The sequence below is a fragment of the Cuculus canorus genome, chromosome 1 (assembly GCF_017976375.1).
Source record: "Cuculus canorus isolate bCucCan1 chromosome 1, bCucCan1.pri, whole genome shotgun sequence".
Classification (NCBI taxonomy): domain Eukaryota; kingdom Metazoa; phylum Chordata; class Aves; order Cuculiformes; family Cuculidae; genus Cuculus; species Cuculus canorus.
The window spans coordinates 162,124,627-162,151,743 of record NC_071401.1 but is presented as its reverse complement, the minus strand read 5'-3'; the positions used below and the strand labels follow the sequence as shown (position 1 = coordinate 162,151,743).

Below are 27,117 nucleotides of genomic sequence, written 5' to 3'. Positions count from 1 at the left end.
AGCTCAACACATTGATATAATCAAAATGGTTGGGAAGTGGTGTGCAAGCTATATTAGAAAAAAACCCCACTCTGTACATCTGAGAAGACAGTCCTAGACACCTCTGCACCTGCCCATGCAAGCCCCAGAGGAAGCCCCACAGTGCAATGAAGCTCCTCTGCTACTGCTGTACTGCTGTACCCACTCCTGACCTCCCCAGCCTCAGAGCAGCATATGTATTTAAAGAAAGACAAATGAAAATGTCTTTGGAAAACTACATGTTCTTCTGCCCCTGTTCCTCCCCATGGGGAAGGATTACAGTACAAACAGGGTATAACAGATGTTCATCATTACACAGAATTGCTCAAATGCTCTTAATACAGCATTAGAAGAACACATAGATTAAAACACGAAATAGCCTTCTCTACTCCCTGCCTACTTCTGCTGTGTTATTGCCCCTCCCCTCTTTCTTTCCTCACCTCCCTTGCATCTCCCATGGCAAAGCGAAATCCTGCTCACTACCCAACACAAACGCTCGCACCTTTCTTCTTCAGCTGTCTGCTCCATTTACAGAGGGAATGTTTGTAAGCAAGTTGGTAGGCATGACAAGCAATGGTGCTACCCTGCCACAGCATGGCTTAAAGCGCCTCTGTTCAGCTGACTCAAAAAGAAACACTTGTTTCGGATTACCAATGAAATGTTTGGGCAAGGTCTAGCTAATTCTAGTATTTCTTTAGCTCCACCACTTCAACCATCATTCACATTTAGTGAAACACTTCCAGGTCTATATTTCTAAGCATAACACTCCACATGACTGCAGGGAGGATTTTTTTAGGAGGAAGGAGAAGTTGTTTCCTGTCCAACTATTACTTTGCATCTTATGCCCCTCCAGTAAGTGGAAATGATTGTAGGTATCTCAGGAGTGCTGCTGCTGCCATCTCCTGAGAGAAGATGGGCTGAGAGTGTTTAATGCTGCTGCTGCTAGAACATCTGCCTAACCATGTCCTAATAAAATGGGGTATTTTGGTGGGCTAGACTAGTTCATAGATCAGTTACATCTAAGATAACTGTTATCAAGCTAAAAACACAGGATCCAAAAATACGTGTCTAACAGTTGCCTGCAAAGATCATTGGCAGACATAACATTAGATCACAGTATATGAGGTGATGAATCTTTGCTTCCCAAAGGCACACAAGAAATCCCTGCTCTACCAGCTTACTGGGAGAGCTGAAAGTTGGAATTCAGAAACATAAATGCCTTGGGGACTCTGAGCTGAAATGATCACTTTTGTTACATTTAACCCCAAGCACAGATATTTTGAGGAAAACTGTCACAAACTACCATAAATATAAAGACTATAAGGAATAATTATGGAGTCTACTCATGTAATCTTATTCACTACTGAAAATAAAATTTAGGGTCCTTATTGACTTTGGTTACATCAACAGCCTCATTAAATCCACTTTGTTAAAATCCCTGAATCCAATGATTGTTTTTCCTCTCCCTTTCTCCATATGTGAACATACATTTACGTATGCTCTTGTAGACAACAAAATGTTTCATATCATCTGACAGCAATTACGTGGGTCTAAAACACTTCCCCAACATTTTCTTTTTCACTTATAGAAAGCAGTATCTTACACAACAAGAGTTCAAACAACATTCTGAAGCAACACACTATATACACACCCCTTCCCCCAAAGGATGATATATAATAGGAATGTCAATCCCCCAAAAAAGGATGATATACAATAAGAATGTCAATCAGTTCTAGGGCTTTCTTCATTAGCAGCATCTTGAGACTCAGGCCATTGCATGAAACTGTACTATACTGTCATCTGCACCCCGCTGATGTTAATGAGATTTCTGTCCTATTCATTCCTTAACAACAAGGTTCATACTGACCTTTGTGAAATACTTTGAGATGCTTCAAAAGCACCAAGCAAGTACTAAGTAATATTATCTGATTATTATAACTCTAGTGACAGCTATGGAAAAATGTTTTCTGTATTTGCCCAGAGCTAATGACTACTTAACAAATATCACTATAGTAACATGATTATTTCTGGGGTTTTTTTTCCAAATTGCTAGTGAGACTTTGGTTCACTTTCAAGATGAGATGTTTCTGCTTGTACTTTCTGAAACTGAATCAAATTGCCACCATTTTTTTTACAGTGAAAATGCACCCGTTTTGGTGACAGATGAAGCAGTGCCAATATCCTTCTTTTCCTCTGGCAGGTGATAAAGAAAGAGAAGCAAATTCCATTGAAAAGACTCAGTCTGAGAGCTAAATAAGAATTTTGGAGCCAGTCTGTTCCCACTTTCCTGTATCCTAGCTGACTGTGTGTCTCCCCTCTCACATCCCACAGAGTCTTCCTCTAGGCTACAAAATACAAGCTACTTAGTTTCGGCACAGTACTAAAACTCAGTGCAAAGGTTTTTTTTAACTTAATATTTCTCCATCGGGAAGGAGAATGGTATATGGAAATGGACAGGAGCACTGTGAATGACCTTGCAAGTCATTCACCTTTTTCACTATAAACATATTGCAAAGAGTAGGGTGTGGTGCTTCTTCCCAGAGCCTGCTGTCCTCTCCTGCTGCTGCAATGCGTCTTACCACAGCGCTGGCAGAACCGCCAGCGCTCGGGCAGTGACTGGGAGTGGATGTTGCTGGCTGGATCACTATTGCCACACACTGCTCAGCTGCGACAGCATATGCTCGGCCTTCAGAGCCAGAAAGGGACACGATGCTGCCCTTGCATGCTCTGAACAGCAAGCAGCCTTTCGGGGAGAGAGGAGATGGACAAGTGAAATGTGCCAGCGAGAGAAGGGAAGCCAAACTGACTGTTAACATTAACAGCAGTGAGAAGAGAAACGTGTACAGGAGCGGCAAAAGAGAAAGAAGGGATGTGCTAAATTCTAGAAGGGCAGAAAGGGTAGAGGGCAAAGTTGAGAAGGAGAGAAAAGACCTGTGATGGTGCCAGAAGCTATTTTCTTGTCTAGAAAGGATCCAAGGGGGAAAAAAAAGGGCTAAAATCCAAGTGGTTGGAGCTCTCTGAGTACATGCCTTACCTGCTTTGGGAATGGTGGTTCTCAGAGCAAGCTGCAACGTCTGCTTCAACAAAGCAAATCTAAACCCACCCTGCAGCTACCACTGCCACTGCAGCCTAAACAAACTGTTAAGGAATGTGTGTTAACACCAAAAAGTTGATTTCCTATAGAAATTACTTTCACAGGAAATCCCTTGGTTTGCTTTGTCTCTATGTGTTTGGAAGACTTTGAGTAAAAGCTTATCTAAAAGTTTTACTAGAAAGAAAAGCTCCATGCTTTTATTCCAGAAAGTAATTTTATGGAATAGATCAGAGCAACCATCTGCCTTGTCCCCTACTCCTTTCACACCATTAGTTTTTAGACCATCTTCAAGTTTAGGAGGTGTTCCTCTATGGGAGTTGCAGGTAACATAGTTATTTGCCCACTATCAGAGGGATGCCAGGAAATCTTACCCACTCTGGTTGAAGTGGGAGCCTTGAGGGCTGCCAGGGGAGCGAGGAGCTGAAGCCGTGCAATGAGCCTCTTTGGCTCTGCAACAAGAAGCTTCATGCTGCGAGTTCAAAGCAAAACTTCACCAGAGCTGTGGACCATTTAATGCCACTTCTGAAGCAGCTACCTGGTGAGCTGGCAGGAAACGAGGCCAAAAATATCCTCCATTTGTGGTAAGTTCAAAGTTTATTTACTCTGACATTCTTTGGTATATCAGTTTGGCTTCAAAGGATAGCATTGTTAGTTGGGAACTTCTTGACCAGCTGTGGTATGATGTTCAGCAGGTCTGCTAACAAAACTGAGAGGAGAGAATCAGCAGTGAGAGGATGTTTTGTGAATAGGCAAATGAACCAGAAACCCCTTTTTCTTTTTACCCTGCTTCCCTAGAGAAAGAAGAAGAGCACTTCACATTCTTGAACAAACTTGGAGCTTTCTGCGGTTATAGGTATAATTTCTGCTCACCATAGTATGTCATTAGCCAGAGACTATCAAGGCTCTAAGGTTCGTATTGGGTTTCAGCTCTATATTTTATTATTTGATTACTGCATAGTTCAGAAAACCCACAAATATCTGCTAAGATAGTGTTACAATTAACTATGAAAGTTACCCATCTGATTCTGATATATGGCGAGGGAGAGTAAGCTAAATGGTACTGATGTTTTTCCAGTATGAAAGATTTCTTCCAGCATGCCCTGTAACATATGTTATAGCTTATCTGTTTTTCTCTAGGTGGAGTAACCTCTTTATTGTCCTGCAGCTACAAATAGGCACTCAGGCTTTATTGTTAGCAGCTTCTCCACTCCAAAAGAGGAGGAAGCTTCCTTCTGTTCTGATTAGCAACATAATCTGAAGGTTTTATTCAGCTTCACAGAATGTTACAACAGGTAATACAGCATCCTACTAAACACTGTGCCTAAGCTTGCAATTCATTTATAATTCTTTAGCGTAATATTCTGTGGAGTTACTACAAACAATGTTCAGCTGAATCTTGCAGCACGGAAATTATAGAACATCCCTTGCTTGGAACACATAGTAGGACTAAAGAAGTTCTTTAATGTCAGAGGCCCTTAAGCTAGAGATAAAATTTACTGTATGTGGATGTAGTTTGTTAAATAGGCTGCTAGTCTGAAACAAGGTATTAACCAACTCTCAAACAGGCAGCATAATTTTACACTTGGAAAGATAATTTGTATTTACAAGAAAACTATTTGTAAAGTATTTGAAACACACTGGCACTACAAAAGCAGTAATACAAAGGCATTAAGTAATAATGAAGTTAATTACAGCTATTACTAAAAAGACAACAATTTTTTTTTACATAGCTTTTAGAATTCTTATTTCCACTAGATGAAAATTACATTTTCTGTGCCATGTTAGTTCAGCTAAGATGTAAGATTTTTGCCTCCAGCATGACTTTCCCCACCCACAAGCCAGACTCAGTACTGCTAGTCCAATACAGTGCCCTTAGCTTGACCTGGGTAAGCAGGAACAGGGTACTAAAGATCATGACAGTTATATGTAAAGTGTGGTAATGATGAAGCTAAATTATTCACTCTGCCACCCAATTATTTATGGTAGCTCAGGGACTGTGGAACGGAAGCCATGTCTCTTTATTGTATGTAGCCTACATGAGTGGAACACCTTACCTGCATTAACAGTCACACTGGAGTCTTTTCTCAGTCTGTGTGTCTTTTCTTTGCACTTGTAGAGCACAGAATGCAGAATTAGCTGGACATATTTAAACTGCATTGCGCTATCAGTGCTAAAATAGAGTTTAGTAGTTTAAATGACTTAGTTCACTAAGTCCTCGGGGTCTAGTCGTGCAGATAATACACATTTTTTCTGCTTCTTTCTTCTTTCAGAGACATCCATTTATGGCATGATAAAATCATTAGTGCTGGGTACATGTCACTGTGCAAATGTTTTATTTTGTTACATAGCAGTTACCAGGTGCCTTTTCTTTCAGCTTTGGCATTTAATTGTCAAGGCACATTTTAGTTTCCTAAATTATATAATCTGATTTAATAAAAACTGCTTACAAAACAAGTAAATACACTGACAAAGACAAAACATGATTTCGTTTATGGAAGTTGTTCCTAAAAAAAGAACTTTGCTCCATTCAGTGTGCTCAATCGTTGCTATTTATCAATGTTTCTTTACGGTTGCAAATGAACAAAGAACAGTAAATGCAATTTAGTATAAAGAGGCAAGGTCACATGGCCTAGGTCTTAGTTAATTTATCTTTCATGACAGATTCTATTTTCTGCTACTGGTATTACTACCTGGCAATATATTTCTTCCATGACAGTGCCTCTGTAGCTCTTGCATGGCCATAATTAGTGGTAGCATTTAATTTGTGTGACATTATTCAGCTATCAAGAAAAAGTAGCGCACGCTGAGAAACACAGTGACTATTTCATGATAGCAGAAAAAATGGTTTCTTATAAGCAAGAACAATGTCTCAAGTACTTTGCTAAAAATACTTTTCTTTCCAAGGCTGTGCTATCCCCTTCCCATTCCTGTTCCTGTTCTTGGAACCTGGATATTCACTAGGCAGGTCTCCAGACTAAGGCTAACAACTATCTATGTTGAGACAGTAGACACAGAACGAGTTTGACAATTAAATTTCATATCTTTTCCCTTAAGTAATGGCAGCTGAAAAATGTGCAAAGACTGCACCACTGAATTATAGGAAAACCACACTGAGATCACTAAAGTCATCTAGTCTATTCTCCTTCCTGTGTAAAATCAGGTCTACATATGTAATTTTCAACAGAAACTAATTTCATCCACCCTTAGAGATCTGCAGTGATGGAGAAACCATGTAACTTGTCATATATTTCCTATAATACTACATACACATGGTTCCGTATGATGTCCTGATATTCATATCCAATATAAGTGGAATATAAATATAGCTGTGACATAAATGACTCAACAATGTAGCTGCAAACCAGAAATCTTCACAGAGGGTCGTTACTTAGTACCTTCACGTTCAAACTCAAAGACAAAATAAGATGATGATTAGCAGATTTTAGAAGTCAGGAGAAATGGTAGGGGTAAATTAGATGCCAATTGTAGAGAATAATCTGAATCATTTTGGGGGGAAGCTGATTTGAATATGCTGTTTTAATACTGATAAATTTGCAATCCTATATCTAAGGAATAAAGAGAATAGTTTATACAGACAGGATTGGACAAAGTCTTTCGAAATGATGCGATATGAAAAGAAGTCAGGGTCTTGGTAGATAATTAACTGAACACGAGCCTGCAGTAGGATGATGCAATTAGAGAGAGAATGTCAGCCCTGAAGCCTAAGCAGGGAAAATATGAAGTGGGAGAAGGAAGGTGATATTAGTTCTCTTTATAGCAAGAGTAAAATCATCACAGCAATACCGTGTGCAGTGCTCATATCCACACTTCAGAAAGGACTCTGATAAATCAAAAAGTAGCCAGAACGTCCTGCAAAAATGCATTGAGGTCTGAAAGGTATGCCTTACCATGAAAACCTAAGAATGAGCAAGCTGCTTGTCTTATCAAAATTAAAAGCCAGGAAGATTACTACTTAAATATAAAAAAACGGTTTTTTGACTGTGATTGGCTTTTTAGTAGAGAAAAAGACATAACAAAAGACAGTTTGGGGTATTTTTTTTTTCTTGAAAAGAAAGAGATATGGAAGATCTAATTGCAAATAAAGACCCTAAAAGGCAAACTCACCCAGTGAATAATTAGTGACCTTGACAGTGAGGTACTGGGTCTTCTATTCTGTGCTGTTACCTCTAAGGGTATTTCCAGGGACATAACAATTTCAGAAAAAAACTACAGACCTGCTGCTGAGATGTAGCTGAGGTGCTACACCTTACAGAATCATAATGGTCTCTTCCAGCCTCAATGTCTGTGATTAGTTGACTAACATAATTCTACTTTCTTATTTCTTTTTAAATTCTGTTAAAGCGTATTCATGTTTACCTATGGAGGAGGTAGCCCTAAGTCCTTCAAGTCTGCAAGTAAGGCATAAATACTGCACCACTTTTGTACAGGTTTACCACCACGGAAATCAATAGCCTTGTATTTTGAAGATAATCTTTAGAACAGGGAGACTGTAAAGTTGTTCCTGAACTGCACAACCTGTTCCCACCATGTAAAGAATCATTAAAATAATCGTACTGACTCACTGGAACTAGAAACAGTACTTTTTTTGCTTCTACAGAGTTCTGCTGAATACAGAAAATTACATCCTTCAGATTGTCATTTTGTTTATATGTTTTTATACCTGAAATTATATCTAACTGTTAAGTGGTCCTGACTGCAAAAACACCAGACTGTGTTTTCAATAAATAATTCCACTTTAATGGCAAAGTAATAATTTAGACAGATACAGTGCGCACACCTGCAAAAAAATATACGCAAGCTGGTTTACAAGCTAGAGGAACAATAAACCAATAGAAAATACATCATCCAGTTAAGTCCGATGACACGAAATACTTATTAGGGCTTTACAAAGACTACAAAACTTTTCAGATGATTTATTTCACTGTTTCTGTCTATTTACATGATATGTTACATCAAAAATGTACAAAATATAAAATGTGTACAGACAAATGTTTCACAAACAATTTCTGAGTTGTAAACTAGGTGGACTTACTGAGATGTATTGCAGGAAGTTTTGTATATGTGATATTGTGTGTTTGTGTATTAAATATGGCAGGAAAAGGTCTGCAGGTTTGCTCAGAGCACAGGTACAGGAAAGAGCAGCTTTCTTTTAGTTTTTTGAGTCACTCAAGGTGTATGTGTTGACATTTTGCATCAGAAATAAGATCCAGATTTGGGGGGCATGATGGTGGTCTGACTGAATCCTACATGCATAAAATCAGCTAGAGTTTGATAGGGCAATAGCACCGTGTAGGAACCTCTAGATTCAGTGATGCAGCTCAGTGCCATTTGGAAACTGCATTGATTTATTTTTGTTTTACAGCAAGTGGCCACAGGGTGGCCACAAAGAGTTAATAGCACCAAATACACATCCTGAAGGTTACATCCATGGAGGTGTGCAGTACATGTCTACACAATGCCAAAGCCCTTAGGTACGTTCTTGTTTATATGCACCTATTTTAACCAGATTCCTCTTGTGGTAAGAGTGTTTCTGATTATTCTGAGCAGATTGAATGCAATCCTGCCGTGACATATACGCTTAAAACATATTCGGATTCCCCTCCCCCCCCCAAATGTATTGGCTTCATATAGATATTGAAACATGCTGATTGTAGCATTGGTAGCTCCTGCATAGTCATAACAACTGTAAGTACAGGACAAACACACCAGGTAATTACAGCTTTTAAGTTTTGCATTCTGTATTTGTTTGCAACATACAGGAAATCTCAGCAAGTGAAACATCTCTTAACACCAACAGAATAAAATACAATTTGTTTGTTTGTTTTCGATTTGATTTGTGCAAGGCTTTTTTCTTCTTCTTTTTTTTTCTTTTTTGTTTTGTTTTGTTTTTTTTTTGTTTTGTTTTTCAATATTTACAATACCCACCCAGCAGACTGTGCAAAACCAACCCACTCTTACAGTATAAACTCTTCCTCTTCCACAGTGGACATCACTGCTTCAGTGTTCTTTTATGCTGAATTCTTCATGTACAACAATAGCAATCAAAACAACATGCTAAAACTAGAAAAAAGAAAAAAAAAAAAACCTCAACATATATTTGTGCTCATGCTGCATCAAGTGCATCCAGCTCTGCTGGATAAGAATTCAAAACATCTGTCCTCCAAAAACTCCATTCCGTGGAACCAAATGGGTTTGAGCTGATTTTCTCAGCATTTAAGTGGCAGTGGAAGTGGGTTTGAGTTCCTTGTGTATTTCTGAGGGTAGGCAGAGCAATCTATTCACAAGATAAAAATATTATATAGCAACTGTTCTTTCTCCTATCCATTACTTTATAAAATCATGATATACAGATATGAGGCTACTGTGTTAACTGACGTTTTCTCATTAGTAAATGAAGAAAAAAACAGTGTAAATTACCAATGGTTTAGGAATTAAACCAACTGTAAAACTGTTCTAGAAATCTGTTTTAAGGCAGTGAGACAGCACCATAAGAAATGATCCTTCTTTCACTGAAAAGGCTCAAACAACGAAGCCCTAAGAAGCCTTTAATCAGTGTTGGTTAATAATTGGTACAAAACTGTTGTTAAGGAGTGGGCAGGTGGTTAAAAAAGACCTTTGTGGTAAAAACAACTTTATAAAATCTGAGAGTCGTGTACTAAAAACTTGATGGAGCGCATCACCATGACCATGGCAGTTAGAATTAAATTGGCACTTATCCAGCATATCACAGTCATGTTTTCTGGTGATTGCACAGTAGTGTTTGTGCTTTCTGAGTTACTAGCATCACCTTTGACTTGGTTTTGGAATGGGCAGTAGCGTACAACACAAACACCACTGCAGTCCTGTGACCAGCATCATGTGGCACAACAGAGATTAGAAAAAAATTAGAAGACTGCATTGTTCATGCAGCACCTCAGGGTAAAATAAAGAAAATAAAAAATAAAGGAGTTGCACTGTAAACTTCTACAGAGAAATAGAGACAGAGAGAGACAGAGAGAAAGAGGAAAAGAGAAAAAAAAAATCCAGTTTGGCTAACACATGTGCAATCTGCTTAGATGCCCTTGGTCTAGGGCCCTTTCCAGTTGACAAATGGAGTCTCACTTGGCTCCACAGCTATTGAAGTGCCTTAAAATTAAACTAATTCAAGCTTTCCACTTCAATTTTTCTTCCTGATTTTGCAGAGTTAGGTCTCCTGCCTACTTACAACACACCATTCTCGCTCAGGGACCTTGGCGTGCTGCTTTAATACTGGCAGTGGTCTAGTGGAAACAGATTTTACCATAATCCTCTACCAAGATTTGTTCCGTTCAGAGAGTTGATTCAAGGGATGAATCCAAAATATCATCATGGTGGCTGGTGCTATCACTGTCACAGCTTTGTGCGCTCGAATAGTTGGCTGCCTCTTGAAGCCTCATTAGCATATTCATCTGAAAGAAGAAAGCAGTGTTTACATAATCTCCTCTCACTTAATGCTGCAGTGACCATGTTAAAATTTAATTAAGCTCCCTTGCTGTATGACATGTACTGGTATCTAGCTGAGATCATACAAAAGGACTTCAGAAAGGGCATGGTGTCAGCAGCTCCTCCTGGTACCCTTTTCATTGCCTTCTGGTCTTTAAATAGAAGTTTAAAGGTCCAAAGAGCCAGAGGGATACAATGGAGCTGCCTGATAACTCTCTTTATTTCAAGGGTGAGACTGGCTGCAGCTGCAACACCAGCGGCGGAAGGAAGCCATATCACAGCTGGGCATCTGGGCCCATATTTGGAGACAGTCAAGCTTCTAGATAATTTTTGGGTGGTGTAGGCACACTACATTGGAAAAGCAACTGAAAACATAATTATACTAACATACCCCCTCTGCAAGAGAGAGATGGGGAGGGAGCAAGAGATGGGTGGACCAAGGCCAGGTGCCTCATGAGTCCCATCTGCTGTTGAGCGGCTGACCTCAGCAGGGAAGCAGCAACAGATCCTCCCACCCAGGAGAGGAGAGCCTCCACATAATTTGGTGATTATTAGAACCTGAAGCTCATCTGAAAAGTCATCAAAAAGCAGCATTAAGCCACAGAAAATTACTTGGATGCTTGTCGCCTAACTCTATGTAATGATTAGGATTTTATTTATAAACCATTCACTTCTGCCAGCACACTCAGGGCTGCAAGCCATGTTGACATTGCTTTAGTGTTTTTCAAGGAACAAATACGCTGTCATTATAAAAAGCAGGCAATGAAAAACCAAACAGAAAGAGGTATTCCTGTGTGTTTGTGTATTAAGTCCTGTTTTCCAGTTTGCTCAGGAATACTTATGTCTCTATGGTTTCAACCTGCACGGTTTGTAAAGTATTCTCTAGGCAGCTTTTAATATTAAATACTACCAAGTGTCTTTTGGTGAAGGTTTAATATGCATCCATGTTTGAGAATACAGGATACATGCGGTGGGTGTGCAGTATAGCCTGCATGTGAAAAGTCCTATTTCCTCAAGCATGATGTCTGCCTCCCCATGAGGTTCACTGCAGGCAGGGACAAGCCCTCCATTCACAAGTTTCAAGCTTCTGATAATTAGTCAGGTACAGGTACTGATCACAGTATGCAGGGACAAGGGTGACGGGACACTGAACTTAGGCTGCCCAAGTATTTTCACCTTAGTGACGGTGATGCATACGTGTTGAAAGTCGGACCAATACACTCACTGGCAGCCCAAATCATAGGGTCAAACAATCACCACAAAGCTTATGACTGGGAGACAGGGGATCAAATGAGGTGATTTTTTTACACTACTTCAGGATGTAAGGTCTAGTTTTGGATGCCAAACACTTCTGTGAGGCTGAGGAGTCATTTTCTTAGGACTGATAAAATTTAAATGTATTTTCCTCTGAGAAATTCCCTTTCCAAGGGCTGCCTGTATTCCAGAAGTACAGTTCTCTAAAATGGTATTTTGAATTGTGATAAAGACAGTCTATAGAGAAAGTACTATACCAGAATAACAGTTCAATATAGGCAATTTATTAGCCTATTATCAGAGGAGGCAATGGTAAACCCAAACGTCTGGGATCATATTTAAATAAAACAATACATGGCATTGAGGGGAATCAACCTCTTTATCTTTTAATGTCACCACACTTCCATTCCTTTTACACTAAGACTGTTATACAGTCATCAGTTATCTTGGAATGTTCTGAGGAATGAGAGGATTGCTGTCTAATTTTCATTTCCACTAAATTCTCTATGATAGACAAGTTAGATAACGTGAGCTTCTCAATCCTTCATTTGCAGAATACAGATGAAGGACTGCCAAACCTGGAAAGTTGTTTTTAGTATAAGCTGATTAATGAGTTGCTGAAGAGTGGTACCTAAACATTATCATCATGAAGACTAGATAAATTTCTGGTCAGACAGGAAATAGAAACAATTTAGGGACATCTTAATACAATAGTGATACCTGCCCTACTTCTAGATTTTCCTTTTGGTTTCAACCTTTTGAATAAATTATAGCAGAATTTGTTTTAAAAGACCATTTTGGAACAGGTACACAATATTTTTTTCCCGTGACAGTAAAGTTCATATTGAAAAGCCTTTTCCTCAAAGTGGAATCCTTACCAATGGATCCCCCTCTGTATCAGTCTGTGGAACGTGCTTTGAGGTTGTTCCTTCCTTTGCTGATGCATAACCTTCATAACCAACATCTTCTGGTCTTAACTGAAGTAGCGATGGCCACTCATGCTGTAGAGATGCAGAGCTCCATGGATAGGTATCAGCTACCCACTTGGAGGGATCCTCCCAGGGTGCCCTCTTACCATACATCTATATAATGGATATAACACAGGTAAGTATCCTACAGAGTTTTCAGTACCAGTTGTAACAGCAGGCAAAAGTCATCAAAAACATCTAAATAATTTTAATAAGCGGTTTGCTTTCAGATATGCTCAGCGTTTGGATGTGATAAGACATTCAAAAGACCTAATCTCCATTAATGCTTCTTCAACATGTAGAGTGACTGCAGGTTGAAAAGAAGTCCATAACTAGTGTCACTTGTAGACAATAGTGGGAGCCACAAGTTCTTGATGCAGTATGAAATCAGACCTAACTTACGGCATATCAGTGAAATTAACTCTGACCAATATATAATAACATTTTAGTTAATTGGATTTCGTTTGAAATTAATTAGGAAGTACCGGGACAGATTATTCTCTTCTAGCAAAATGGGATGTGGACACCTGCCCACACCTTAAGTTTGAGATCTTTCACAATGGTAAGATAAGAAATTCACAAAGGATAGATTTTTCCCTACTACGAAGCACAAAAATGCTTATGAATCTGGGAAGAGGACTGAGGAAGAAGGAATGAGGATATTGTAAGGAAGTCTGGTATATTTCTAACTAACATGTTCCCTTCGCTAGACTGCTGTTCACAATCATGTTAGATGAGAGCCCCTTTGTTGCTGCTTTACAGATTTCCGTTAGCTGTGACAATACCACACTAGGATGGGGAGCCATTCACCGGGGCTTTCTGTGATCTCTCCCAGCTCAAACAGCCTCACACGATCCAAGGAGCAGCATAATACTGCCAGGGCATAGAGTCATGGAGCATTTAGATGGGCTGCGCTCCTAAGGTGAGTAAAACAGTGGAGGATTTTAGTGCTGAAGCCAGAGAGATTAGTTGTGCTTATCGCTGCAACACCTGCTCCCAGGCACTTGCTGAGTCCAGAGCTGCAGGTTAGGCAGCCAAGTCCCCTATATTATGCACAGAGATGCTCAGACTCCTTCTGGCCTATGCTGAGGTTAGGCTGCTGTAACAGGAATCTGCCTAAATGAGCCAAGAGGAAATATTTCTGAGGGAGGCAGCGGGCTAACTCCAGGCTGTAAGCAGCACTTCCCCTCATCTGAGATTAACAGCGATTAAATCTTTTCTGGAACCTTGAATAAGGCTTGTAAATTTTGTGTCTGACAAGTAAGTTTGAAAAGTACCAGGCTAGAAAGCCATTTTCTACCCATCCCTGGTTCCAGGAACATCTAATTACATCATATAAAAGATTTCTGGTTGTTATTAATAATGTTATCCTATGGAAGCCATCCAAAGCAGCTAAAAATTGGAACAGTTCGTGAAACAACATATTTTCTCTTGTATGCTGCCATCTTCTGCTCCTGAACTGAAGTTTCTATTTAAGTAAGTACCCTATATACTTGGGAAAATATGAGCATGAAGAATATCACTGCATTTTTATAGCTGGTTTAAAGAAATGCTGTTAATCTTATTGTGGCTGTTCTATCAGATGTTTGGCAGTTTTTTGCACAAGGCGTAAACACTCTGTAATTCCCAGAGAGGTAAGCAGTTTTAGTAAAGTGTGACATATTCAGCAGGCAAGATACTAAACCTCCACTGCATCAGTATGTCATTACGTCAATACAAGGCAATAATGAAATTGCAGCTGCTTACACAGTTCTTTACTAGTCCATAACAATCCCCTCTGCACTGCGGAGCAATTTCAGTGTCATGTGTGGCAAAACCCACCTTTTCATAAAGCGCCTTTTCAGAGGACATAGAATTACATGAAAAAAAATAAAGGGAGAAAGTCTAATAAAAATGAAAAACAAATAAAAATCTGGATTAATTAATTTTGAGATTTGAGGTTGCTCCAAAAATGTGGAATGGTCCAAAATCTCAACCTATATGGGACAGCTTACAGTGCTATCTACAGCAAAGCTATCTCTAGCCCTTTTTCTAGTAGAGTAGAATAAACAATACTAGTTCAGAATCAGTCAAAGGAACTGCTGCTAAACACCTAGCTCTGGAAATGATAGGGTGGACAGAACAGTCAAGCACTGATCTCCTGGCACTGTTAGGCACAGTGAGGAGTGCAGCCAGAAGGAAACCTTAGGCCATATAGAGAAATAAAAAAGGAGGCACAAAACTATGGGAAATACAACCAGAGGCAGAAGATACAAGGGCAAAAAGGGACAGACCATCATGTTGAGCAGAGCCAAAGAATAAATGATCTCAATCTGTGTATATATGGCCAGTTCACCTTTTTTTTTTTTTTTTCCTGAATGGTGAAAATATCCTAGTTCACAAGCTATCCTCTTGTAGGCCTGTGTGCCTACAAGTGTACGTGGGTGAGAGAGGATTATGCAGATCAAAGCTATTTTCTTGCACCACTGTAAGGGCTATTAACTCTTCCATGCAGGGTTAGGCTGGGACTGCCTTGACTCAGGGAGGCAATCTGAACGATATTTAGCATTGCTGTGAAATCTTCGAACAGTCTGAAAAGAAAAACCTTCCTCCAGTCACGGAGGAGAAACTCTCTTCATAAAATACAAGATACACTGGTGCTGGAGCAGACAAAGCCAAATTATATATCAGAGTAAGAGCAGGTCAAAAGGAGTTCAAGGCTGATTTGTATAATCCCTCCACAGATTTTCTTTTTGCAATAGCAATGGCACTAATACTTAAATGGATTGGTTAAAAGTAGCTTGGAAAAAGCCTATGAAACTAATTAAAGAAAATTAGCTGGGAAAAAAATGATGTACCTGAAGTCCTTCTCTCACAGCTTCCAGAAGATATGGTACCAGGGAATAGTTCCAGAGGTCTGTGAACCACACTCTGGAGCCATCAACATCCATAGGGCAAGGGAGGAAGAGACGGGGACCTGAAAAGTCAAGTTGTGTATTAAAAAAAAGTAGAACCAGGAAATATATTAAAAATAATCTTTAAAAAGTAGTATTGGTACAAACTCGAGTGAAGACAATTCTAATACAGGACTACAATAAAGAAGCTATCAGTCTTCTGTTATTAAAAATGAACTAGTGTCACTTTATCCTATTCTGGAGCCTAATTTAGAAGTTTTATAGGAAAAGCTGTGTAAAAGGATGATTTCTTTGCTAGCATAGCTATTCCATTAAAAAACCTCCTGTGCAATTATATCTCTCCTATCTGCTAGTTTTCTGAACTAACCATGCAAGTGTTTCCATCACTGTAATTATGCTGCAGTGTGAAAACAGAGAAAAAAGAGTAAGCTTAGGGAAGTGGCTACTGAGATAATCTTTTGTAAATTTAACTTTTAAAAATTATGATAATTTGCTTGATAATCTTTAGCAAGAAAGGCAGAAGTACTGGGAAGTACATTCTCTCTCACTGAACTTTCCATTTTCATTTCAATTTTGCTGGCAACCAGATAAATTCCCCACACTGATATTATACTTCCCACTGAGAGAAAAATGCTCAGCCTGCATCCTTATTTCAAACCACTCCACCAACAGACTCACCAATGGTTACATCTGAAGAGCTGTGTGTTTCTAGAAAGCTGTTGAGATGATGCCATGTTTTGGGGATCCAGTCAATGATTTTGATAAGCTCATTATTGCGTATGTTCTTTTCTATTTCAGTCTCAATCAGTTTTCTTCTCAGATATCTGCCCAAGAAACCTTTAACAGGCTCTGTGTGATTAGCACACAGCACCCACCTGTGTAGAAAGGATCAATGTCAAGTATCAATGAACAGCAAATACATCATTTCTTCTTAAGCATACAGATGAAGGTAATGTTATAAGCTTCAAAGTCTCGTTAGTCTGCTAGTATAAAGCTGTTCCAATAACAACATTATTGTTCACTGCTACAATAAAATCATTACAGGTGTCAGCAGAAGTTCAAGACGCTGGATGCAAGAATGCAATTGTCTTCAGCAACTTGCTAGAGGTACCAGAAAGTATCTTATTTCTTTCATCACATCATTCAGAGATCCCTCAATACAGAGGAGACACAGAAGCTGAAATACTTTGCTGTGATGAGATATAAGATCAATGTTTGTTGAACAACTGGGCTCAGAAGCAGGGAGCTGTGCAAACACAGACGCAGTAAATACAGAGTGAATGTACCTGAAATTGTGATGCAGCTCCAGATTTGGCGAAGAAGAAACTCCCTGGTTCATGGTTCCAATAATATAGGGACTGAAAAGAGAAAAGTAGTAGGGTGTTTTTGAGTGAGAACCCATTTAGATATTCAGAAAATGTTCTTTCTTCTTTTCTAGTCTAGGCCAATTTTAAAGGAGTCTCTGGATGTATTGTAGTCTTACATTCTAAATATTTCTGAGGTATCCCCTTTAATGTTTCTTCTTGTATGATTTTCCTCTCTGCACATTTGTAGTTTACTAGAACTCATCTGTAATAAAGAAATAAACAAGGCAACTCTGTCTTCATGTACCTCATAAATCTGCAGTAGGACTAAAGATTTAATTTCAGAAGCCAGTGAATCTCATGAGTAAGACATATCATGCAGTGATTTTATGAAGTGAAGTTCCAGTGATGGGACATTTACAGAAGAAATAGCCAATGTTATAGGCCAGTGAAAATTCCGGAAAGCATTTTTATTCTTGCTTGGTAATAAAGGACAGTCAGCAAACATCACACTTCTGTGCTGCTACACGGAAATTGTAAGAAATACAAGTCTGCCAGATATACAGCTGCTTCTGCATGGCATGGTTTGTGGATTCACAGATATCCAAGATTTCACTATTATAAAGTGAATGTCTTCTTACTCTCCCATAAGTTCTCCTCATGGTAGGAATGAGCTTGTGTGACAAGGTGAAAGGTGTAAGGCCCTAATTCAATCAAGCATTTAAATACTTTCTCAACTTCTGTGGTACACTTACATCTCACTGAGATGCATGGGAGTCATATAAATAAAGTGAAGGAGACACCTAAGTACAGGGCTGAAGAGGGTTAAAATTATTCAAGCAGACAGGGCTCTGCTGACAGCTTATGGGAGCCTAAGTTTCCAGTAGAATATTTAATTTTGCAAAATATTATAAGAAACAGCTTTTACTGTTTGCTTTCAATGAAAATTGTGTGTGAAAGGGGAGAGAACAGATACTACCTACCATTTATTATATTTACAGTTGAGGAAACCATTGAAGATGTCACTTAGTGAACTGATGTGGTGAAGGTTATCAAGAATTATGACCACAGGGAGGTCAGCACCATTGTTGTCAGCACTGCATTGCTCAGCTAGGTTTGCTAGGTATTGTCGCAGATCCTTCAGCAGCATTAACAAAAGCAGAAAAGATTAACCCAATTAGACTGTTTTTTTCCAGTGGAAAAGATTTTGAGAAAGAAAAAGAGGCTACTACAGAGTTTCCCCACTGTGGATCAATCAGCTGAAACAGCACATACAGGAAGACTGACTTCTTTGATGGGGCAACACTGAAGCCACATACTAGGAAAAACAAAGGCACTGAACAAAAGGCAAGTGATTGAAACATACACTTTCCTATTTGGTGGAAACATTCCATAGAAACTTGCTGATGAATTATCTTATCTTCGATGGACAATAGGTTGTAATAAAATATGCCATTTCCAAGGGACCAAGATCCTCACATTAACTGTTGGACTTCCATTCTTAGAACTGCCGCATTTATATATCACACCCCACCCCAACAAATTATCACACAACTTAGGCATATTGACCTACTCCTTCAGATACCTCTTCTCATGACTCTTACTGAAAATCTGTTTACCCTTTTGGGGATACTATATCACACTTCATAATAAAATTTGTTGTGTAAATGCCTTTTTTCTGTCTGGCTGCCATTTAGGGCTGGAGTAAAAGAGCTTTCTATAATAAAACATTCCATATTTTTCTCAACACTTTGTTGCCCTTGAGAGTCTGGGCTATTCAAGTTTTACAGCTGTACTCTAGAGGTATCTAATTTTGTCAGCATTGTGAATGCTTAGTATTATGGACAAAGTTCCTATTGCTGTTTTAATCACTGGATCGGGGATAGCAGAATCTTTTTTTTTTTTAATGGGAACATTCAATCTTTTTTTATTTCAAGAAAGATTTTTGATTGGCTTTTTATGATCAGGGGTCTCCAGGGGAACATCATGGGTTTCTTCCATGGAATAGCACCATCTGTATTATTCAAACAAACTTGGCATTTGGTAATGCTGTTTTTTCTTTTTTATTACAAACTCAGAAGTTCTATATATATATTAATAGAAACAAAGGAAAAGGAAAAAAGAAAACAAACCAAAAACACAGAACAAAACCACATGCAATAAGCAATTTACCAGAAATCCAAAATCTTGCTCTTTTGTGGGACAATTTTCATTATAAATGTATATGGAATAACAATAAAACATAAGCACATCCCTTGCCAAAGTAAATGGCATTACAAATCCTCTGTATAAAGACAGAGAAAAGTGCACCTTTGGGATCTGTATGTTCTTCCTTCTTATATTATGTTAACCTTCATTATGATCTGCGCAAATCAGAAAGGTCTGGGCAAAATCTTTCATTTTCTTTTCCCTGGGTACCAAGTTGGCAGTATACCCAATTTAGGACAGCAAGTGAATAATATTATCTGTGGCTAGCACAGTAGTCATGCTAGAAGCTTGATAATCTGAGCTATGTAAATCACTGTGAACCTGACAAGATGCAGGAGGTAATTTCAGTTTTGTCAGCTTCCTGACCAATGCACATCAGAAACTGTAGCAGCAGTTGTATTTATCCAGTGCTGATTAAGAAGCTGAATCCAAGACAGTAATTCAAAATCCCCATTCTGAAACCTTTGCTAACAATAGGCTGCTATTATCACTATAAAAATGCAAGTCAGACTAATATTACTATATATCCAATCCTTCTGGTGAAGGAATTACAGACATTTTAAGAACTGAATGTACATAGGAATTTGACTCTGCATCTATCCTTAAGCTGGATTTCATCATGTTGAGGGAAAATTCAGACTTCCTTCACAGTACTTCAATGGTTTGTTTAGAACAGAAAGATCTGGCTCCTTTATCTCACTGAGACTGGAGACTGAAATCCTGTAGGAAAAACTTCTAGGTTATCAAACAAAATACTTTGCCCATTAACAGGATCATCTCTATGACCTCTGCATCATCACTAAGAATTGGACAATAGGTTATCTTTTCATTTTTAACTTACCTTGCTTGACTTGTGATCTACATTAAAAGTTGCAATTGCATCCTCAGTTTTTTTTCTGCCAGATTTAGTTATAATATATTCAGCCAGCCTGTTAGCTAAATAGGTCTTTCCTGTGCCACTGGGTCCCGACAGAATAATTCTGCGATGCTCCATGAGTAAATTAAAGTACCGCTGGGTAATTGGCTTTGGAATTAATGTGTCAAACACAAAACTGTCCAAACTGTTTTCTTCTACTCCTGGGAACAAAAGAAAAGAAAAACGGCCTGTCTTCATATTTGCTGAGGTAGGTGTAGGTTTGGCCCAGCACCTGATAGAATCAGTGCCATACTCAAAGCAAGGTAAGATACTTCTCTCTAAATCAAAGCCCTGACAAAGGCTTTGTTACTATGGAAATCTTACTTCTTTGCACAGGGCCAAAAAACTGAACAGTGGTAGAGGGACAAGATGGGTGAGAGAGATGAAATCAAAGTAAATGTGAAGAGAAGGCTCAGTGAGGCAGAGATGTATGTTTCAGACATTACAGGCAACCATGACAAAAAAAAGGTCAAAGTGACAGCCACAAGGGTTACCAGTTGTCACATCAGTGTATGAATAGCTCTTCTGAAGGCCCTCCTTCTCCTCCAATAGCAAATCCCTACAGTTTTTGAAATGTATCCAATTTTTCCTGTGGAAATGAGTAATGCACAAATATTTCTCATCATAATCTTTGTCTTGGCGTTTTTGGTTTTTTTCCATTATTCAGAAATTTCTACTTTCCTGTGATTTGGCAGTCAGGCAGAACAGGACAGAGATATTCTTAGATTTGTCTCAAAATGCCCCACTGTGTTAGGTATTGTACAATGTCATACAGAGAGTTTACGTGATAAATGAGTCCTTGACGTGTAGACAAAATACAGAAAGGTCAGGCGTAAGTGAAAAAATAAAGGAGGAATGGGGGAATGCAACGAAGAATTTTACAGTATCTGTAAAAAATATTCTTGTGGTTTTACCTTTCAGGTTCACAGTGATGACATTATTATCTCCAACCAGATATCCACAAGGCAGCAGTTCAGGCACTTCTAGGCTATGGGCTCTAATTACTTCCCCTATACAATAGCTAGCAATGCAGTCAGAGCTTAAACCCAGGCTAGTAGTTGGATCCACTCGGAAAACATATTCCTGAAATTATATGAAAGCATGAGACATAAAAATAAAAATGGTTATTCAATGAAAGCTGTTTGGAAAATATTTTGATACAGGCGAAGTCATTTGACACAGAGATTCTTGCAGTCACAATTCAAGAGAGAAATGTCTGCAATCATGACAAAAAAATAGCAACTTTAAGAATCAAATTTGATATTGGTGTTAGCTATATGTCAAAAAAACAAACAAAGCACAAACTTGCCAGACAACACAAAGAATACAGAACTTTTTATAAGTGAAAAAGAAAACTGAATTAATACTTGAGCTAATTTTTCACTGTCTTACCTTAAAGAGACGTCTGATTACACCATCTAGAACATCCCATTTTGTTTTTCCACTGACTCCAATTGATCCTATCAGATATGCATGTGGTTTTTGATCCTACAAAGAGAAATTTTTTGAAACTGGACTAAAAATGGTGGTAATCAGTTTCTATGAAGATTCATAATTTTGCCGGTGAAGAAAATTAACATTATTTAGAGTGTGATGCTACAACTTCGTTAATAATCTCTGTGCCAGAAATAGGTATAGATGATACTACTTTGGTACATATTTATAAGGAAGGAAATACAGTATCTTATTCTGCTCTTAGATTGTATCTGTATTTATAAGGAGCTGAAAATAAATAAAAGTTGAATTGTATTTATCATTTTTTGTAATACAGAACATGAAAACATGACCATGCAATACCAAATTGATTACCTCAGCAGCATATTCATAGTTGCACCCAAAGGGGCCCACCATATAGATCAAACTTCTAGCAACTTTTAAATGGAGACAGCAACTCCCAAAACATCTTGCTACTAATTAAATTGAGAATTGGTAGTGCCTGAGCTACCACAAAAGTGGAAGGAGTCCATACATATGATACTAGTCTATGGAGGGTGCCTAACTGTACTGATCATGGATGACAGAGAAGACAGGATATTTCCCTTCTGTTCCTGGCTGAGAATACTGAAACAAGCTGAGATACTATACTGCATGACTTGTCTGAGCTGTAACTCTGCATTTACACCTATAGGAAACGAACTTACCTTGGCTCGACTATAGCCCTTGTTTATAGTGACTAAAATTTTCACGCTATGACCTTCTTTGTGGAGTGCTCCATCAGTGACATCATCCAACAAAATATCTGCAATAAAAGAGAGGAAGCAGAGTGATCAACCTGACAAATCACATCAGTTATGTTCACATCATCGGTTCAATATTTGTTCAAAGCATTTTTCAGTTCAAAAGAAAGGCTGCCATCACAACAACTTGCAATCATTTTAATCTGCACTTTTTCCTACTTCACCTTTTCTGTTGGAGATGAAAAAAAAAAGTTATAATTTGTCAGTTTTTGAAGAAATATTAGGAACTTTAACCATAAAAAAATGAATAGGGAATCCATTAAAAAAAAAAAAATACTTGCATTACAGTCTTGCTTTTGCTTTCCTTCTTGGAACTTGTTCAAAATTACCCTATATCCACAAATTAACTTTGTTTAAAACCTAAATTAAGTTATAACCTTGGGCAGTCTTTGTGCCCTTCTTTAGAATGTAAGGAGAAAACCAAGAAATCCTTGTGTTGATACATTCGCTGCTAAGTAAAATAGCATTTAATTTATCTTTCCAGCCGATTTCTTTACCTTCTGTACAGATGGCATAGATACTTTCCCTCCCACCAGAATACAAGCTTACAAATGGTACCCATTAGCAGAACCACTTCGTAGTCCTCCAGAATATAGGACTCTGTATTCAGCCTTTCCCATAAGAAAAGGTTTCATTTTTCTTGGAGGTACAGAGTGATTCTGATCTGCTCTGTGCCTCTACCTCTTCACTAACTCCTAAAATGAGAAAGCAGAAGTATTTCCTACTGAAGTCTGAACCTGGAGCTTTATTACTGAGGATAAAACTGCTATATTCCTCCAGAAGTTCTCTCAGAGATTTTACTGCTAGACATTTAAACTATCAAATTACAAGAGATTATGGATTTGCATTTTCTTGAAAGGTCAGCACAGTAATCCACTACTCTAAGTCCTGCTCATTCTTACTGTGGTGATTGAAGAAAAGCATTGACTTCATGTCATAGTCTGCACAAGGTCAGATTTCACCCAAATTAAATGAGGTGCCAATAAGATTCAGCCACTTTCTCAAAGTAAACCCAAAAAAGACTTATGAATATGACTTCAATGAATGTATTAAAAAGCAAGTCTTCATGTAAAGTGTTTGACAGCTTACCTGCTGATCTCGAAATCTAATCATGCTGTTGGTCTGTTTTTGTTTTTAAATTGATCAAACAAAGAAGCTTTTTTTTTTGAGTTTAAATCAATCCATGCTTGTTTTGCCTCTGACGGTCAGTTTTTCTGTCCCACCAATATCTGTATTTCAGCATATCTGACAAAACTTAAAAGTTTCTATGATGTTGTTATTCATCTGAGAGCAATTCCTAACATATCTGATCCCCCTGTGAAAATTTTCAATCTCTAAATGACCCTTGTGCAGCCTTTTAAGTACATTTTTCTGTAAGTATTTAGGAATGAGGCACAACTCTGTGGCTAGAAAAAAATATCCACTTTCTACTAAGAGCTCTGGCTTTCACTAAGACAACGGGCTGAGAAGATGCCCAAGAGGGTCTAATTTCAGGTGGTGCTAATTGCTGTGATTACCTCCTGCCAGGCCTCCTCCTAAGGTACATTGCTGTGGCTCCAGGTCACTTTTTCTCTGAGCTCTGACACCCTTTTCACTGGACAGCCCAGACAGTCTTGTACATGTCCTTGTTTGCTGCTCTTTAATCCAGTCACTGAATTACAGGTACCTGTGTCCACCGAGTCCCTCCCCAGTTTGGTACTCACACCTATCTGGAGGGTTTAGTCATAGCCTTAGGAAGTGGCAATGGATAGCTTTGGTCATTTCCAGATGACCGCTGGCCATTTGGAGACACTGGTCTCCCAGAAAGTGCAATGACACTTTTTAATATGACGAGCCCAAAGACCTCGTTATCTCTCTCAGTTTAGTCCCCAGCATTATTAAGCTCTCCATATCTCAGGGACTTTTGTCCAATAGTACTCCAGCTGCCACAGAAATCCCACGAGACACCGTAGGAAGCTGTCACCCTTCCAAGCTCTCTGGCACGGCTACAAATTGATACTCAAGATGATCAAAAAGGCTGGATTCATAATCAAATGGAATTCTCCACTCCTCATTAGGCACCCTTATTTCTTTAACTTCTTATAACCAAAAGTAATTACTTTGCATGCTAGAAAAACATTCAGAACCAATAACACAAAAAATTATATAAAGCTTATATTATGTTTATTTCTGTATCTAGACAGAGTAAGGGCCAAGTGACAAATTGCTAATAGCTGCTGTTCATGAAAAAGATTTGACAATTACCATTTTGAAAAGAATCGTATTTTTTTGTGTGTGTGTGTGTGAGCAGGAACAACAATTAAATTTTTTCTCACACTTCATTGTACACTGAGGCTTAGCTCAGAGTTATCCATGCTAAAAGTTAAACCTGGCAAAATAGTAGGCCAGAATGTAAATTTAAAAAAAAAAAAAAATCAATTTTCCTAGAAAATCTGATATTAACCAAAAGAAATATTACAATATCGATGACTGGCAAGATAATACAACTAACTGCCAATCCAAATTATAGTCAGGCAGTTTGGCACATTCCCAGCTGTAGTCTTGCCTAGACTCTTTCTACAATTATTAGCCAGAGTATTATTACTTCCAGAGAATTTATTGTGCTTTCTGTGGAGTCTACGCTAATGAGTGCTGCTTTGCTTCTGCTCTGCTCCTTGTTCTAATGGTAGAGACAGCACTTCTGTTTTTTGGCTACATTATCAAAACAAGTGTAGAAGGCTTATTATCACAAACTCTATGGCATGGAAAATAATCAAATGTTAACGTTCAGGATCTGCAGCAAAGTTCTACTTGCTTTCTCTCATTCACAGAAGACAATGAGATTGCTTAATAAGCCAGGAAGGCTTTGGCTCCTGTAACAAAAGTGATTTGGCCCAACATAGGCTAACTAGCTACAACACATTAAAAAAATTTAAGGGATAAAGCTAACTGAGACCACCTTCTGCTCTAGCTGCAAATATGAAATGAAGTTAAGGGAGTTCACTGAATGTTGTAAACAAACAAAAGTAAAGTTTAGTGTACTAGGGTCATATTCACCCCACAGGGGCAAGTAAATATATCTATACAGTTGTCAAGTATATTACTACACATATTGTCCTTTTCAAATAAATTGTAAACTAATGACCAAAGAGTATTGTAAACAAAGTAGGCAGAGAGCATCACAACTAGGAACTAGCAAACATAACGAGCAATCTGTTACTATTATTCAGGGCCTTCTAAAAGCCACATTTTCAGAAATGACTGCCAGCATTCTTTCTCATCTCCATTAGTGAAAGCATATATGATGCTTACCTGCGTGATATGAGGCATTTTAATTTTTAGGCATGTCTCTCATATATGACCCAGTAAGATAGTGAAAATAATAAATTCTTACTAATTACTGAGCCATGCATGTGCCTAAAATATGTTTACCTGATGTAACAGCTTCTGTGATGTTTAAATTGTTCAGAGAAAGTCCTAGTGACTGCCGTGATGAGGAAGATGATGTGCTGCTTGAAGATTCTGATGGCGGCCGGGTGGGCTTTCCAGTATTTCCAGTCTCTGCTTTTAAACGATCATTTTCAGCTTTCAATATCTCAATTTCATTCTGTAGTCAAAAGAAATCAGCATAAAAGCACATGAGGTTATTCCCTCAGAAAACCACAATGGGCGGCTATTCTGGTTCTTGCCGTTTGCCTGCATGACCTAACTGGTTTACCACTTTCACAGCAGTTAAGTAGGACTGAATATCAGAAGTATAACTCAGTCAGAGAAAACAGGATTGCCTTCATTTACAAAATAAAGGGAAGAAACCCCTATAATCTTTTTTTTAGACGTTATCTCAAGACAGTTCCTAAACAATGTAAGCTTCAAGCCTTTGTGCTTATTTTATGGTTGATCACAATACAAGTATGGTGAGAATTTTCCTAGCTATTCTCAGTTTTATAAGCTACATTTTATTGTCAAATATCTTAGGTAACAGTCAGTTAAGAAAGTTATTATTAAAATCTTAGATATGCCAATGTTTCTAAAGTCACGGAAAATTATTACTGTCATTGAATGTAAATTTTAGGCAATGACTTCACAGAGGAGAAATGAAATTAAAAATGGGCAATTAGAAATTGACGGTTTAACAGTTTCACAACCCTTCTTGCTATCTAATAAGACTTTTTGTTCATTCAAACGTGGAATTGTTCGCATAATGGCCAGCATACTCTCTTTGATGAAAACATACAGTGACAGATGAATCAGAACAACTAGGAATTTTTTTTAGCTAAATCCTCTGTGGTGCCAAGTGATTATTGAATGTACAACAATAAAATGAAAACTTAGCCTGAGAACAGGCTGGTACCAGCTAAATCTAGCTTTCAGTCGCTTCACGACACACAGTACAAAGCAACTGCTTATTCTTGCAGACGATTTTGCACACCAAATTTAATTCCACATTCACTAACACTCTGCTAAAAGTCCTCTTCTTTTATGAAGGCTGTTCAGCTACATTATGCAAGTAAAACCACAAGGGATAGAATCATAAAAATACCTGCAACAGCTATAAAAAGATCAGGTCATATAGGCAAAGGTGAGGAGATTGGGAAGGGGAAGGGACAAACCTGCACAATAATGACAAAGGAAATAGATGAATGCACTGGTTTAGCCTATGGTTCAAATCAGGAGCTATGGTAAAACGAGTCACACAGTCTCCACCTACTCTGCAGTTTATGCTGACTAATTACGTGACTCCTAGCAGTCTTCCATTCAGCTAA

The 27,117-nt window shown here is 38.4% G+C and overlaps 1 protein-coding gene across 12 annotated transcripts in view; it reads right to left on the bottom strand.

Moving 5' to 3' along the window:
• Positions 1 to 7,577: 7,577 nt before the first annotated feature.
• The window catches only part of NAV3 (neuron navigator 3), a 553,670-nt gene continuing 534,130 nt past the window's right edge, over positions 7,578 to 27,117 (bottom strand). For 10 of the 12 annotated variants that reach the window (XM_054072776.1, XM_054072766.1, XM_054072783.1 and 7 more), the window contains 11 exons: positions 25,787 to 25,961; positions 22,280 to 22,377; positions 21,531 to 21,626; positions 21,053 to 21,221; positions 20,064 to 20,299; positions 17,998 to 18,152; positions 16,997 to 17,068; positions 16,389 to 16,585; positions 15,654 to 15,772; positions 12,727 to 12,930; positions 7,578 to 10,560 (listed from right to left, as the gene is read on the bottom strand). In XM_054072776.1, coding sequence (XP_053928751.1) covers positions 10,441 to 10,560; positions 12,727 to 12,930; positions 15,654 to 15,772; positions 16,389 to 16,585; positions 16,997 to 17,068; positions 17,998 to 18,152; positions 20,064 to 20,299; positions 21,053 to 21,221; positions 21,531 to 21,626; positions 22,280 to 22,377; positions 25,787 to 25,961 — 1,641 coding nt within the window. In that variant the 3' untranslated portion in view covers positions 7,578 to 10,440. The remainder of the gene's footprint in view (positions 10,561 to 12,726; positions 12,931 to 15,653; positions 15,773 to 16,388; positions 16,586 to 16,996; positions 17,069 to 17,997; positions 18,153 to 20,063; positions 20,300 to 21,052; positions 21,222 to 21,530; positions 21,627 to 22,279; positions 22,378 to 25,786; positions 25,962 to 27,117) is intronic. The other 2 variants (XM_054072826.1, XM_054072836.1) reach the window with 1 other exon arrangement.